Below are 15,742 nucleotides of genomic sequence, written 5' to 3' on the forward strand. Positions count from 1 at the left end.
CGCTCTCTTCCCCTTCAAGTTGGAGGCGTGCAGATTTTTAAGCCAGCCAGTGCTGCCAAATCTGATCTTCCTGACGGGGAAGCAGCTTCCCAGAGCTCTCCAGCTTGGAAGGGGTGTAGCTGAAGGCAGATTTTGGCTCTCTCCGACTCCACGGGGGGCTCCTCGAGTGTGCAAACAAGCCAGCCCAACCTCCCTTCCCCCCTCCTTTTTTGGGGGGGTCCATTTATTGGCCCTATTGGCCCAATTTATTGGCCTTAGGGCCACTTTTGGAGTCAGCTCCGGCGTCTGGTCCTGCTCCCCTTGGCCGTGTAAATCACAGGCTGGTGTCACACTGCTTTCTGCTCCTGCTTCCCCAGGGGCTGCTCCCCATGGATGGGTGTTTTACCTCCGCCCGGCACCCAGCCGGATGGGTCCCCAGCGGCGCGCGGTGCCAGGGCAATGCTGTGCACTGCGGTTACGCACTGAATGCATATATTAGAATACAGATTGCATATATTGCCATCAGCCCTCCTGGCTGCCCCGTGCTCTCAGCGGGGTAGATGCCTGCATCACCTCTGGGACCACCGGGCCCTGGGACCGCCAGCGCAGCCCTGTGTCACCCCTTCTCGGCCAGGTACCGGCTTTATCCTGCTTTTTTCCACCATGGCTGCAGGGACAAGACCCTTCCCAGAATGGGGAAGACACCATGTCCAAGAAAAACTGCTTGAGGACCAGCCTGGGGGACAGAGACATCCCCTTGGAGGACAGTGACCCATGAGGGATGTGCCCCAACTGGTCGGGGCTGGCGGGGGGGGGGGGCTGCGGCAGTGAGGACCTCCCTCCTTCCCCCAGTGTTTCCCCCTTGGCCCCAGAGGCTGGGAACATCTTGCTGTGATTATTTTGGGGGGGTTGTGGGGCGGCTGGTCTTGGCCCATGAAGGGGCAAGGGTGGGAGGGGGGGATGGAGCAGCCCCAGCCCCATTTATAACCCTCTTCCTCCTCCTTGTTCAGGGCCAGACCTTATTCTTGAACTGTCTGGCTTTTCCAGGGGAGACGGCTTTCCCTCAGTTCACGGCATTAAATAATTAAATGGAGGGAATAATCGTCGGTGAAACCCCCTTGGGTTCGCACTTCCTCGGGCCCTGTGATTGCTGATATTTTTTTGGGTGAAATATGACCTTTTTTATGATCAAAGGGGATCAGAGTTCCAAAGGAAAGTTAAAAAAAAAAAAAAAGGAAAAAAAAAAAAGAGGGCAAGCATTTTCTTTTTTCCCAATCCTAGCGGTCTGGTAAAGTTTCTTTAGACATGCAAAGATTTACACACCTTTCTGCAGGGTGCCTTAAATTACCCTCCGACTCTTTACACATTTCCATGAGCAGAGCAAGAACAGTAAGTCATTGAGAAATTAACTGGCCTTTCAGTAATATCCCCTGTCGGCCTTTCAGAAGGAGAATGTCTAATGACTTTTTTGAAGTAGAGGTCAGGGTTTGCTTTTTTTAAATAAAACAATCTGTATTAATGCAATTTCCTTTTTAGCTGTAGGATTTGCCTCTTTTTTTTTCAGCATCATTTTTTTTTAACTCCGCCAGCCACACAAGGCATCTGAAGCGAGACCCAGTGTTTGAAACCCACCCTCCTGGCATTTCCTAATTCTCTTGTGCAAGCTCTTCTTTTTTTTTTTTTGGTAAAAAATGTGTTTTAAGTGATTAAAACTGGACCTCGGAGCTGGCAAGGTGACTCTTGGCCATGCTTAGGGCAAAGCACGGGTGGTTCGGAGACGAAGCCAAGCGGGTTTGCTTTGCCTGACACTGAGCGCCTGGGTTTTGCTGAGCGGGGTTTGTGCTCAGAGCCTGGCTTTGCTGAGCCAGAGCTGTTGGGCCAATGAACCAGAGCGGCACCAAACTGGCAGGACCATGCCAAGCTCCTTGGGGTGAGGGTCTGGCCGGCCAGAGCCTGCCAGGTTTGTAGTTTGCAGCCCTTGGGATGAATGTGTTTCTGTTTGCCAGCCCTTCCTCTTCCTCTCTTAAAAAAAAAAAAAAAAGATATTTTTTGGTAATCTCGCTTTGTGTCCTCCTAGGGGTTTCCTGATATTTCTCTCATGCTGTGATAACATCTCACGCTTCCACAGCCTTCACCACGGCACGGATCCGGACATGCTTTGCCAGCCCCAGCCCTCCTCCTCACCCCCGAAACAGCAGCGGTGGCTGGGGTGGGATGGTGCAGCATCCTTGGAGCACTGCTTGGGCTCGTGCCGCTCCCTTCAGTACCCGGGTGCTCGTTCTCCTTAATATTCCCCAAATCTGGCCCTATGGATATTATTGTGCAGAGAAACTGGACCGCCTTACCCACATCCCCAATGGGTGGAAGGGTTTTTCTTACGACGGCGATGCACCTCTCCTCCACCGTAAGGAGGAGGTACAGAGTAAAGAGATAGTAAGGAGTAGAGTATGGGAGATGGTGGGGGTTTGATGGTGCCTGACTGGCTCTTGCGGCGGGTGGCTGGGGGTCAGTCCCTTCCCCGGTGCTGGGGAAGCAGGGCTGCCTGCCCCATCTGCTTAAATCGGAGCCGTGCCCAGCCCCGTGTCCTGCCTGGGGCTGGGGACCAGAGCATCCCCGTCCTGCCCCCCGCACCGAGGGCATCGGGACGGGCAGGGCTCAGGGCAGCGCTGGTCACAGGGGTGACAGCTGGGTGACAGACCTGCTGGAGGAGTCCCCCCGTGCCCTGTCCTGAGGGTCCCGGCTAGGAATGGTATTTCTCTATCCACTGAGCAATTCCTCTTTCTCCCTCCATCCCTGCCAGACCCCAAAAGCACAGCGTGCCCTGGGCTAGCTCCTTTCCTCCTCCTCTCCTCTCCAGCTCTCACAACTCCCCCCGTTCCCTCCTAGCTCCTTGTCTCTGCAGTCGGTGGCATTATAAAACACCCCAGCCAGGCCCTTGGTGAAGGTTTTTTTCTCCCAGCTTTCTTATTCCTTCTGTTTCTGCCTCTTTCTCTTGCTCTTTCTTTCTCTCCCTCTCTTTCTTTCCCTGCCAGGAATCCCAGTCCCAGATGAACCAATGCTCCGTGGCTCTGCTATTTCCCTTTTATTCCCCCCCTCCTTCAACAGCGAGATGGGAAAAGAGTGAACTAAAAAAAAAAAAAAAAAAAAAAGAAAGAAAGAAAGAAAGAAAAAAATCAAAGCTGCACATATTGGATCCAGATGTGCTTACAGCCCTTTCCAGCAATTTAATTAAATTCCCCCAGACAGCCAGGAGGATTTCTTAATGATCAAATTTCCCTGGCTTTCCTCCTAAAATGCCCCTCTTTCTTCGGCTGGCTGTTGCTCTGTCTCCCTGATGGATAGCCAACTCGCATTCTTCCTAGTCCGCCCCGCCAAGGCGATGGGGAGGAAGGGGGCAGATCCCGACGCTGTTATTTTAGCCGGGCACTCGAGCACCCCGGCCGACCGCACCAACGATGTCCCTATTTGCAAACCAGATTTTTTCACCCAAGAAATGTGGGGATGGGGAGTCACCTCCCCGGAGGCCGTGGCTCCTGGCACAGCCATGACAGGACCAGGGCAGGGATGCTCCGGGGAAGGGCTCCCATGTGCCCAGCCCCTCACCAGCCTCGCCATGCTGATGGCCAGGGAAGGGTTTCAGCCCTTGGCTCTCTGGGTTTGACACCTCCCAAGGCTGGTTTTGAGCCCACACTGCACCCCCAAAGCCTCCTTTGCAGCCAGGGGGGGTATTGGGGTGGGGGGTCATGGGGGTACGGCTGGGCTGGTGGGGCCCTTTGGGGTCACCTCTCATCCCCAGGGCCAACACGGCTGGGGTCAGAGGTGGCAATGGGGTGACCCACACTCACCAGCCCTCCTTTCCCAGTCAAGGGTGGGGACTGCAGGGGGTGTTCCCCCCCAAAACAGTGTCTGATGGAGGGCTGAACCCTGCACAGTCCCCACCAGTGCCACGCAGCTGGGGACAGTGACTGCACCCGGTGCTGCCACCCCAGCTGCAGAGGATCCAGGGTTTTACGGGACCACGGAGGGTTTGGGCTTTACCCGGACCAGGAGGGTCCAGGGTTTGCCCAGCCGCCGGCAGCAGCGAGGAGGCACTCAGGACCGGAGTGAGGGTCTCGGCTGCCCAGCCCACCCGATGTGGGGTCCTGCTGGCCGAGCTGCGCTGGTTTGAAGCCAGCTCATATGGGTATAAAGCATCCTCCATGTGGAGGGAGAAATCCTCACTCCCTTTTGCTCCTCCTGCTGCTTTTCCCCTCCGGTCCCTGCCCAGGGCACTTGGACGGGATTATTTCCACCCCCACTCAGGATGGTACAAGGATGATGCCCCCCCAAACCCCACCCACGGGGGCTACTGGGTTGCAAGGGGAGGGTCCATGCCAGCTGCCCAGCAAGGTGCCACCGCATGGCACCAGTTCCCCGTGGCACCAGAGCCAGCAGCCACTGCAAAGGACTTGGGACCCACTTCCCTGCCACGAAGGCAGGCTTGGGGCCTGGGGGCTGCGGGCATTGGGGTCCCCCGCCATGACACCCCACTTTGTGTGGGGACAGGAACTGTTGGGAAGAGGGGGGAGCGTGACAGCACGTCAGAAAAATGCCCAACCGGCACGGCCTCCTCGCCCCCTCTGCCCCCGGGCCACGGCTGCCTGCTGAAATCTGGAAGCGCTCCACCAGAATAAAATAAATACGTAAATAGGAAACCCAAGGCGGCTTCAGTTATTGCCGGCTCTCCGGAGCTCCCTGCGTCTGGAAATTCCACCAGAATAATCATAAAAATAATGATGATGATAATAATACCGATAAATTCTGGGCTAACGCTTCCTCCAGCAGCTCTTTCGGCAGGAGAGGGTCCGAGTGTGCTGCGGGCAGCAGCCCCCTGAGCCCCCCGAGCGCCGGGGGGGGTGGCAGCCACTCGATGGCACCTCCCCAGCACCCCCAGCCCCTCCTGGGTGAGTATCCCCGGTGGTGGTGGGTGCTCCCGGGAGGGCAGGGTGCTGGCTGGGGAACTGGGCTGGTGCATGAGGTTGCACCAGCACATCACCCACCCACCCACCCCCCGCGAGTGGCAGAGCCGGAGCTGAAGCCATCACGGGCCCTGGGAGGGGATGCAGCTATATGCATAGGTGTGCGTGCGCGCACACCTCGCCTGTGCACTAGCTTGTGCACTTGCGTGGGTGCCTCCGTGTTTGCAGCTGTGCACCGCGCGCGTCCCAGCAGCTGTGCACATCTGCGGGGGGGTTGGAGAAGTTGTGCACGGGGGGGTGCCCGGGGGGTGCCCGTGGACGTTGTGTGTGTGTGGGGGGGTGCACCGGGGGAGGGGGGTGCCCGGGCCGGACCCGCACCCGCCGCCCCGCTGACATCGTTCCCGCCCACCTGCCGCGCGCGCTCCCGCCCCCGCGCGCTCCCGGCGCGCCGCTCCCGGCCGCCTGCTGCCCCCTGCCGGCCGCGCCGCGCCCCGCCCCTCTGGTGTGACCCCGCCCCTCCGGTGTGACCCCGCCCCTCCGGTGTGACTCCGCCCCTCCAGTGTGACTCCGCCCCTCCGGTGAGGCCCCGCCCCTCCCAGCGAGGCTCCCGCCCCTCCCGGCACAACCGGCGGCTTCCGCTTCCGGCGGCGGCGCCGGGGAAGGTGAGGGGCGGCGAGTAGTGGTGGTCTCAGCCCCGGGGTGGCTCCTGTGAGGGGAGGGTGGTTGCTGGGGTCTCCGGTTCCCCTTCCCGTGGAGTTTGGGGGCCCTCCGGGCACTCCCGGGCTCGCCCCGGAGCTCCGGGGATTCGCCCCGTGGGGTGCGGCGGGGTTAGGGGCCGCTGGGGCCATCCCGGCGGGGTCCCGGCCCCCCCCCCCCCCCCCCCCCGGGGTGCTGAGGGGTTTATAGGCCTCTGCGCTTGCCCCCCGTGGGTCGCGGTGAGATTTAGGGGCCTCTCGGTCCCCTCCTCGAGGTTGCCGCCCTGTGCGCTGGGGAGGTTGGTGGCCCCCGCGCTGGCTGCTGGGGGTCGCGGGGGGGTTACGGGGCTCCCGGCCTTGCGGGGGCTGCTCCAGCCCTGCTTTTCCCCCAGGCAGGGGTCTGCTGGTCACAGGCAACCCCGGAGCCCCTCTCCGCTCTGGCTGCCCTCCCCCTGGCACCCCCAGCATGTGGGGGCTTGTGGCAGACCCTCTGCAAAGGGGGTTTGCCCTGAGCCTGGGCTCCGCCTGGCGTGTTTTCTTCCTGCACCCAGATAACTCCAATTTGCGGCTCTGCGTGCGGGAGATAATTGGAATACACCTCCGTGGTGTGTGGGAGGAGAGCGTTGCGCTGGTCTTTGTTGCCGTTTAGAAATGCATAAGGAGGTAGGGAGGAAGGCTGCGTTTTTTTTCTAAGTGCAAAACTGCTAGAAAGGCTTGTTTGTTTTAAAAGGAAGGAAAAATCCTTTGGAAACCAGGCAGTGCCAGGGTCTGTCCACCAGAGTCCTGCGTGGGGGAAGACACCACTGCCATGCTGGAGGCCCCTGGACAGTCTGTGTGCAGAGCAGAGCACGATGCCTTTCCTGCACGGCTTCCGCAGGATCATCTTCGAGTATCAGCCCCTGGTAGACGAGATCTTGGGGTTGCTGGCGATACAGGATGCAGAACAGCAGAGCACCCTTGAGAGGTAACTAGACAGGGCTGTGAGCAGAGCTCTGGGGCTAAATGCCCTCTTGGTGTTTTAGGGGGTGACGGCTGGAGCTCAGTGATGCAGCCGAGGTCAGACACAGCACTGGCTGGGAACAAACCCCAGCTCATCCCACAGATGCTATTCTTTGGGAACGTGGGGGCGGAGCAGAGCAAACACAGGGGCTACATGTGTTCCCCAGGAACAGCCCTTTCTGGCTGACCTATGGCAGTAGAACCTAAACTGGGGTTCAGCTGCGACCCTGATGCTGCTGCTTAACCCTACAGCCAACAGATTAGAGACCTGGTGGTTACGTGACAAGAGGGGAGACTAGGGATTTTTCTTCTCTGGTGCTACACTGACCCTTGCACACCCCTGAGACGTGTGCTGTTCAGCTGAGTAACTGGTTGTTTTTGTGTGTCTTAAGCCCTGCCTGTCTGGGCAATGACAGGAGCCAGCTCTCGGCTGTGAGACGAGTCTTGGAGCGGGAGACTCACTCCCCGTTTTATCAGGAAGGTGTGAGCTATGCCTTGCTGAAGGTCACCGAGCTGGGGCTCGTCCCTGCCGCAGAAATCCTCCTGGAGTTTGGAGCTGACCTCAGCTTTGAAGGTAAGGCTGGTGGGAAGGGGACTGGGCCTGGCCAGGAGGAACCAGCTGGTGAGAAGCTGCCCTGGGAGACAGTGATAGCTGGGGCAGAAAGAGAGGGTGCTGCCGGCTCAGACCCCCACTCCTTGCTGGGATAGCATGGATCTGCCTTGTGGCAGCCCTTATCCAGACCCAGCCACAGGGATGGACTGGGGGATGGCCAGGGGCTTGGGGGCCAGTTTGCAGCTTTGAGGGCTTTTGCCAGAGATGGAGCCATTGCAAAAGCAGGACCTGGGGTGTCTGTGACAGTCCTGTTTTCATGGGCATCACGACATTCTCAGGGCCCTCCCCATCTGCCTCCTTCCGCTTTTGGTGGGTATTGGGGCCGTTATGGGAAAGCCCTTAGTTCCCTCTGACTCTTGTGGTTTTGTCCTCAGATCCAGTCACCTACTACACCCCCCTGCACATCGCAGTGCTCCGCAACCAGCCGGATATGGTGGAGCTCCTGGTGCACCACGGGGCTGACATCAACCGGAGAGACCGGGTACGGACTTAGCTGCCTGAGCACGGCCAAGCTGCGCCCCATTGAGACTTAGCTGCAAGGGACTGGCGTGTGGGGACAGCCCTCCCTGCTCCCCACCTCCCACTGCTTCCCCTTGGCGACCTCCTGTGCCCGTTGCCTGTAGCGTTCTGATGCTGTGGCAGAAGTTCAGGGTGCCTTTGGCCAAGCAAACCTGCCTCTGTCATGGAGCGATAGGTGGGAGAAGGCTGGGGTAGACAGACCTTTCACTGTGGATACACCGGGGAAGGTTCACTTTGATTTTTGGGGGATGGGTTGAAACATCCTCTCATGCTGGCCATGATGAAGCCCCAGCAGTGACTCTGGAGGCACTCACAAATAGTCTTTAATACTTGTGGTTTTCTTCCTCTTGCTCTATGCAGATCCATGAGAGCAGTCCTCTCGACCTGGCCAGTGAGGAGCCCGAGCGGTTGCCATGCCTCCAGCGGCTGCTTCAGCTGGGGGCTGATGTCAACGCAGCTGACAAAAACGGTCTGTGTGCCCCGTCCGGCTCCCCCAGCCCGGGTGCTCCCAGCAGTTGGCTATCATGAGTGGGCTAGAGCAGGGCACGGGGTCTGGGTCTTTCCGTCTTGCTGCTGCAAGTGCTCTCCGGTTACGAACCGGTTTGGAAGTTGGGTGCAGGCTGCAGAACCTCCCTGGTGCTCTGTGTTTTCTCTTTGTATGCTGGCTGTGTCAGGTGTAGAAGGGGGCTGAAACCAGCTCCGCACAGTCCCTGGGAAACGGGATGGGGCTGTGCCTCCATAGCCCCGTGGTGTCCACATGCTCTAAAACTCACTGTACCGTGGCACACATGCCCTCTGGGGCCACCACCAGCCCTGCACGTGTGGCCTGTGGCCCTGTCCCCGCAGCTGTGCACCATCATGGGGACGGCGGAAGCCTGCCAGAAGTAGAAGGGTTGTCTCTTCCCATGTTTGGCCACCTGGTTGGTGGGGTGGATTGTTTTCCTTCCTGCTGTTTGGGGTGTCACCCTATTTTCATCTGACTGACCGATTGCTGCATTGCAGGAAAAACAGCGCTGTTGCATGCCCTGGCCAGCAGTGACGGTGTCCAGATCCACAACACCGAGAGCATCCATCTCCTGTTGGAAGGAGGTGAGGGCAACCTTCTCCCCTCTCTGCACACAATCTCTCCAGGCCTAGCGCTGGCTGATTCTTTGTACAGCACTGGGCACTGCCCTCCCAACTTCTTTATGTTCCCACTTCCGCAAGAGTAAAGCCCAGCAGTGCCAGAGTTAGCGCTGTCCTGGCCTCATTGCCTGCAACGCCAGTTACATTCTTTGTCCCTTCCTCCAGGTGCAGATGTCAGGGCCACCACCAAAGATGGTGACACTGTCTTCACCTACGTTATCTTCCTGCTGGGAGAAATGGTGTGCAGCAGCACTGAGGAGGCACAGGTGATCAATCGCTTCTGCTTTCGTGTCACACAGCTGCTGCTGGCCCATGGTGCCAACCCCAGTGAGTGCCCGGCCCCTGAGTCCCTCACCCACCTCTGCTTCAAAAGCTTCAAACGCCACTTCCCACTGCTGCGTTTCTTGCTGGAGTCAGGTGCTGCCTACAACTGCTCCCTCCATGGGCCCTCGTGCTGGTCAGGCTTCCACATCGTCTTCGAGTGCCTCTGCTCACACCTCAGCATCTCTGAAGATGACAGCTTCTCTACAGACCTCATCCAGAAGGGTCAGACTCTGCTGGAGCTCATGATGGCCAGTTCACAAGCCATCCAGCTGCCCAGCAACTTTGAGGTCAACACCAGCAGCTGTAGGTACCACGGGGAGAAGATCAGGACTCTCTTCTGCTCTCTGAAGCAGCTGGAGCGCTCCCCACAGGCATTAAAACATCTCTGCAGGGTGTTTATTCGGCAGCGCCTTAAACCGTGGCCAGTAGATGTTAAAATCAAGGCTCTACCTCTTCCAGACAGGCTGAAGTGGTACCTCCTCATTGACCACGCTGCTGCTGGGCACGAGGACCTCTGAGCCTGACTAATGCCTCTCCATGTCCTCCCTCCGCAGTTGTGGTGCGCCTACAGCCACCATATCTCTGCTCTGGGCCAGTTTTCTCTGCTGCAAGAGGTGTTGCTGTCCACATGCCCACGGCTTGGCCAGTGCTGCCCACAGTGTCCCTCTCTGCCGTGTTTTGGGGGGTATACTTTTTTGGGCACGATGCCACGTGCATGTCTGTGGAGGCCTCGTTGCTCTGGGGCACGTTGTGGGGAGGCAGGCAGAGCCCTGTGGCTCCCTGGGGGTGAAGAAAGCCCCTGGACATTGGGGACCCGGATACTTGGGCAGAGGGCTGGTTTGTGTGGATTTTAGGAAAAGTCCTGGCAGGCTGTGGGGCAGCTGGAGTGGTGTGACTGGACAGGCAGCTTGTCCCTTCTCTTTGCAGCCCTGCCAGGTCTGGGGTGGGTGAAGCAGTGCCTTAGGCGACCGGCAGAGTTGTGAGATGCCTTGGGGTGCTGGGAGGTGTTACCTGTGCTAGGAGAGTGCTGGCATCAGTATCCTGGTTTCCTGGCTCTTGTCGTGGTGGGAGCAGCCGTGGTGGAGGCAGGTCCAGCATCTCCCTGTGGATGTGGATGCCTTCCTCGCTCACCCGAGCTTCTGAAACCAGGGGCGAGGGTGAAGGAAAGCAGGGCTGGCAGCGGTGGCTGGCTGCTCTGCACCCTCTGAGTTTCTGCTGGGAGAACCCCATCCTCCCGGCACGGAGGACTGTCCAAGGACATCTCAGAGGCGCTGGGCTCTAAAACAGACAAATGGATGTTTCTCAGCTTTGTGGTGCTTTCCCTGTGCAAGGATGAGGAACAGGCAGTTAACTCTGCTGAGAGCCTTGTGCCTCTCTCCCTGTTCCTTTGCTCTTTCCCTTGCTGACTGTTCCCAGGACCTTGGTCTCCAGTGCCTCCTTCCCAGGAACAAGAAGTTGCAGCAGGACTCGGGATTTTTCTTTCCAAGCTGCTACTGGAAGCTCCAAACTCTGGAGGTCCCGTGTCCCAGCCTTGCCACAGCTGTCTGTCTCCCCTTCTAGGCATCTGCTTCCTCGTGACATGCCAAAGACTGGCTACAGAGCTGAGCCCCCCGTGTTTTTGTTGTTTTGGTTTTTGTTTGTCGTGGGAAACAGATGCAGAAGAGGATGAAAAGAGGAAAAAAAAAACCTATTCTGAGTAGGTACAGTTTATAGCAGGTGGATCTGGGATCCACTGGCAGTTTAGCTGCAGAAGGGTTGTCTCCCCCCGTTGCCTTCCTGGCAGCATCTGAGTTTTACCTTCTCCCACCCTGTGGAACTGGAGCTATACATCTTGATGAACTGATGTTTAAAAATAATAATAATGATGTGATCAAATATTCCCCTGGTGTCTGGAATGGGAAATGAGCAATTAAATGAGGCCTTTTGTAATAATGACAAGGGGCTTGTTTCTTCTGCAGGAGAGATGGGGTGGAGGAGACGGCTCTGCAGGGATGGGTGGAATCACGTGTGAGCTTGGCTGGAGGGACGGGCTGCAGTTGGGGTCTGCCTCTTGGCTCACCCACCTGGCAAACAGTCGTGCCAGTGTTGGCCAAGTCCTTTTGGGTTAGGTTGGCACAAGCCAGTGGCCAGAGTTGGGCAAAAATGACATGGTTATGGCCAAGGAGGAGATGGGAGTGTTCAAAGCCGGGTGATGGTGTGGGGTGTTGGGAGAGCAGCTGTAGTGTCGCAGCGTTCGAGCAGGAGGTGCTGGGCATCATGTGAGTCTGTGGTAATGGGCTGGGGGGGGTCCGGGGCAGTTCAGAGCAGGTTCCCCATTAATGCCCAGAGCACACCAGCTCTCTCCCAGGGTTGCAGGGCTTTGTCTGAGTTACCCCTATCCCTGGAGGAGGATGTGGGGGACCTGGGATTGCATCCACCTCCCTTTTTTCTGCACGTGTGGGAGATCGGCTCCTGGGTTTAAAGGAGAGGCCTGCATGAAGCCCCAGAACCTGGTGTTGCCTCCCCAACCCACCCCAGAGAAATGGCAGAGATTTCTCCCATTTGCCTTGCCCAGCTTGTTGCTGTGAACAGCAGCAAGTTCAAGAGCGGGCAAGGGCCAAACACCCAAGCAAGGAAGGGAGCCCAGACCCTCATAGAGGTGCTCTGAGCTCCTGCTCACTAACAGGAGCCGTGTGCGACTGTGGTCAGCAACCTGCTGGTGCCCGCAGAGCAGGCCTCTTGCTCCTGTACAGAGCCCCCAAAGGTGGCATCAAGCCAACGCTGCATCCGACAAAGCCCACGTGCGGAAGTGCAACAGCAGGAAAATGTATTTGGCAAACACCTCTTTTCACAAACAGCAGCAACTTGGAAGACAAAGCCCCATCCTTGCCACCAGCCCCGGAGAGAGGGAGTCGTGACACCCTCGCTGCCGTCCGCCACCCCGCAGTGAAGGCACGGTCCTCACCCCTCCCGGCCCTGGCAGGAACCACCGTGCTGGCCCATGCTCTGAGCTGGCCCTGGAGAGACCTTCTCCCACTGCCGGCCGCCCTCATCTCATGGCGAAGGTGTAGACGTGGTAGATCTCATCAGGGAAGTTCTCCTGGCGCTCCTCAGCCAGGAGGTGCAGCCCAGCTCGGCGGATGATCTTACGGACCACGTCCAGGTCCCGGCAGACGCTGCTGTCCACATCGTCCATGATCACGCCCTCCTGAGCCATGTTGTCCTTGATGACCACGATGCCGTTGGGCCGCAGGCCAGCACGGCAACGCTTCAGGAAGTCGGAGAGGTGGTTGTCGGTGAGATGTCCTGGAGGGGCAGAGCAGGGGGGGTTAGAGGGCATGGGGTGACGCGCACAGGAGGAGGGGAGGAGGCTGGGAGGTTGCCGTTGGGATCCAGGCAGCCAAATACTGGAGGCGTTTGCAGGTGAAAGCTTTAGTTTGGAGGTTTCCAACTTGTGTCCCACAGGCTCTATCCAACTCTATCCAACCCACACCTCTGCCCTGGTCTCCAAGGGCTTGGGGGAAAAGACCCCACAGTGCAATGCCCTTGTAGTGCCCACGGAGGGCAGGTCCCCAACTCGGCCTCCCACCCGTGCTGTGATGCTCATCTTTAATGCAGACCTCAAGCTCTCCTGCCCAAAGCTCTCCCCAGCGCATGGGGCACCTGCCCCTTGGGGGAAGCTGGATGGAGGACAGGCTGGTGAGACCCCGCAAGCAAAGCAACCCTCACCAATGACCCACTGGATCCAGATGACGTCATAGGAGTTTGGCTCGGGGCTGAAGTCCTGGAGGCCGCAGCAGAAGTAGTTGCGCACCCGCCTGCCCTCCTCTCCCAGGTAGCTCTTGGCCTTGGTGAGGAAGTCCTCCGTCACGTCCACCATGTCCACCGTCTTGAAGAGGGGCAGCAGCAGCCGCTTGGTGATCCGGCCAATGCCCGCCCCGCAGTCCAGAGCACGGGTTGTCCCTGTCCGGTTGGGGCCATCCTGGAACAACAACCATGAGGGGCTGAATCCACTGTGAGCTACCCACAGAGGAGAAATGGGGCAACCATGTGGACAAGACTGGGGTATGGGGGACCCACAGAGGAGAAATGGGGCAACGATGTGGACAAGACTGGGGTATGGGGGACCCACTGCAGGGCAAAGCTTTCCCAGCACACACGCAACAGAGGATCCCATGGAGCAACTCGGAAGGAAGAGCCCAGCTCTGTGCTGGGAGAAGGATGGGCCTTTGGGAGCATGACAGACCGTGCCACCTACCCGCAGAAACCTCTGCAGGAACTTCCTGGAGCTGTTGATATCGATGCTGGAGATGTGGCCATAGCCCCCCAGCATGCCGTCCACCGTGGCAGGCACATCCTTCCAGTACTTCTCTGCTTTGGAGTAAAACTCAAACTCATTCTCCACCACCTCGCTTGTCATGCTGGTTGAGGGGCACGTGCCCGCGCAGGACTCGCTGCTCCTCCAAGACAGGGGAGAAACCACCAGTCAGGTCTGAAAGAGCCGCAGGTGCCAAGTCCCCCCCCAACCGGGGAGGCAGGCGTCAGCTCTGTGAGTACCCCAATTTCTATTTATCACCCTTTCCCCCTCCCCAGGACTATTTCAAACCCTAAAAACCTTCAGCTGAGAGCAAGAAGGAACAAAGATCTAAATTCTGGTATTTTCTGGAGACCAACAAGCCCCAAATCCCTTCTTGGGCAGAGATGCCTCAGCCAGACCAGGCATCCCGGAGCCTTGCTCAGCAATACACCCAATTATATTTTTATTTTTTTTAAGACTGACCCACCCTTTTCACCTACTCTGCCACTTCTTCCCCTGTCTTAACGTTTTACAGATTACATGTTTATCTGTGGCGACAGCCCCATCAATCACCTCCAATTACATCTGGAGTTGCTAAAAGTTATCCTAAGCACCTACCTGAGGATTGTAAATCTCAGCCGTGACCATAAGTTAGATATTTGCAATATAATAAAGTCAAGGTATAATCAGCAATACAAGCTATAAATCCCCCCCAGACATCTCATAATTCAAGCCACTGTGGATTTGATTAACTGCGCTGGGGATTAGAAACTAGATTTAAGGTGGCCGAAGGGTAAATTCAAGGACTTCAAACACCTTTACAAATAAAGAAATATATAGTGTTCGTGGCTTGAATTTGCTGGCAAGTATCCCATTAGACACAAAACCTTTTCTATGGCAGCTTAGGCAGTTTCGGTAGCCCCACGTGGCCTTGAACAGCCCAGGGATGGAGCAAGGGGACGCAGCGTCTCACCTTACAGATCACCGGTTGAAATCCAGTTTGGCTCAGTGAGGCCGGGAGCCGGTCTGCGCTGTGATCTAGGAGAAGAAAAGACAGGATTTTAGTCCCAAATCACTCCTCTGGTCCCGCAAGCATGCAACAAGGCCTACCGCAGCCCCAGGGAGCTGGAGGTAAGAGCTGCACCAACCCTGCAGGCACCCTCCCGGGGCGGTTGGGGGGCTGGAGCTGGTGCTGCCCCATAGCTCAGAAGAGTCGAGGCTGAGCCACGGGGGCAGCCAGTGCGTGGAGGGGTTTGGCCCCGCTTTTAAGCAATGCTGCTGGCTGATCTCATGGGTTGGGACCCTGATTTGCCCTCCTGGCAGTGACACCCTTTCCTTGCCCCCAGGTTCGGCTGGGTGACCCCCTGGTGATGTTTTTCAAGGTGTCACGGGACACCGGCACAGGTTGAGAGCACCCAGCAGGACGACCCTACCCACCAGTGTGGACCCCAGTACCGGCATCTCCCTGCTGCCCTGAAAGGCCCCAAAACGTGGCAGCTCCCCAGCTGACGTGGGGGCAGGTGAAGGCAGGCGCCTGCCCCGCAGCCCCACTGCTGAGAGAAGGTCACACCGGCCCTCCCCTCTTTCGGGGGGGGTGTGTGGGGGTCACCCCAGTGTGGGGCCCATTCCCCAATCCCTGGGACTGTTTGAAGGCTGGGGGGCGGCAGGGAAAGGGGGTGCGTGGGAGGAGGGTTCCCCAGGACGAGCCGGGGAGGGGTGTGCCGCCACGGGGGGCAGTGGGGTCCCATCCCGGGGGCTGGGGGTGGGTGGGGGGGGGTGCCCGTGGGGGTGCGAGGGGACGGTTTCTGGTTCAAGGCCTAAACCAACCATTTCCCCGGCACCCCCATCGCGGCTGGGGAAACCCCCCCCCACCCCGCGCTCCGGGGCTGCGGTGTGGGGAGCCCCGCAGGCCTCCGGGCTGCAGCCCTGCCCGCCGCGGGGGGGGGGGGGCGGATCCGGCCCCGGCAGTTCTCCCGGCCCCCCCACCCCCCCGCTGCGGGTACGGGGCGGCGGAGCGGCCCCGGGGGCGGGGGGCCCGGTCCCGCCCGCTCCCTCAGGCCGGGCGGCCGCGACCCCCGGCCTCCCCCCCCGGTTACCTCAGCCGGCGGCCGCGCTCTGCCCCCCACCCCCCCCTCCCGCCCCCGCCGTGACGGGCGGCCGCGGGCACCAACCAGGCGGCGGCGCTCTGGGTGACGTCAGTGTGAGGTCACCTCGGGGGCGGGCCCTCTCCCGCTCTCCATCCGGCTGTCCGCGG

The 15,742-nt window shown here is 58.8% G+C and overlaps 2 protein-coding genes across 3 annotated transcripts; one reads left to right on the top strand and one right to left on the bottom strand.

Annotated features, from left to right (window-relative positions):
- Positions 1–5,549: 5,549 nt before the first annotated feature.
- ASB6 (ankyrin repeat and SOCS box containing 6) lies at positions 5,550–11,150 on the top strand. Of its 2 annotated transcripts, none has more exons than XM_052815257.1 (7): positions 5,550–5,599; positions 6,363–6,596; positions 7,024–7,205; positions 7,619–7,725; positions 8,124–8,232; positions 8,766–8,852; positions 9,054–11,150. In XM_052815257.1, exons 2-7 carry the CDS (start codon positions 6,484–6,486, stop codon positions 9,728–9,730), a joined length of 1,275 nt encoding a protein of 424 aa, XP_052671217.1. In that variant the 5' UTR covers positions 5,550–5,599; positions 6,363–6,483; the 3' UTR covers positions 9,731–11,150. The 2 variants fall into 2 exon arrangements, with proteins under 2 accessions (XP_052671217.1, XP_052671218.1); XM_052815258.1 differs by lacking the exon at positions 5,550–5,599 and having other exon boundaries at positions 5,917–6,596; positions 9,054–9,215; positions 9,306–11,150.
- An 851-nt stretch (positions 11,151–12,001) lies between these two features.
- NTMT1 (N-terminal Xaa-Pro-Lys N-methyltransferase 1) lies at positions 12,002–15,651 on the bottom strand. The gene is made up of 5 exons (XM_052815259.1): positions 15,585–15,651; positions 14,462–14,526; positions 13,450–13,645; positions 12,921–13,173; positions 12,002–12,497 (listed from the first exon to the last, which is right to left on the bottom strand). Exons 3-5 carry the CDS (start codon positions 13,609–13,611, stop codon positions 12,241–12,243), a joined length of 672 nt encoding a protein of 223 aa, XP_052671219.1. The 5' UTR covers positions 13,612–13,645; positions 14,462–14,526; positions 15,585–15,651; the 3' UTR covers positions 12,002–12,240.
- Between the last annotated feature and the right edge of the window lie 91 nt (positions 15,652–15,742).

This window comes from Harpia harpyja, chromosome 19 (assembly GCF_026419915.1).
Source record: "Harpia harpyja isolate bHarHar1 chromosome 19, bHarHar1 primary haplotype, whole genome shotgun sequence".
In the NCBI taxonomy this organism is placed as follows: domain Eukaryota; kingdom Metazoa; phylum Chordata; class Aves; order Accipitriformes; family Accipitridae; genus Harpia; species Harpia harpyja.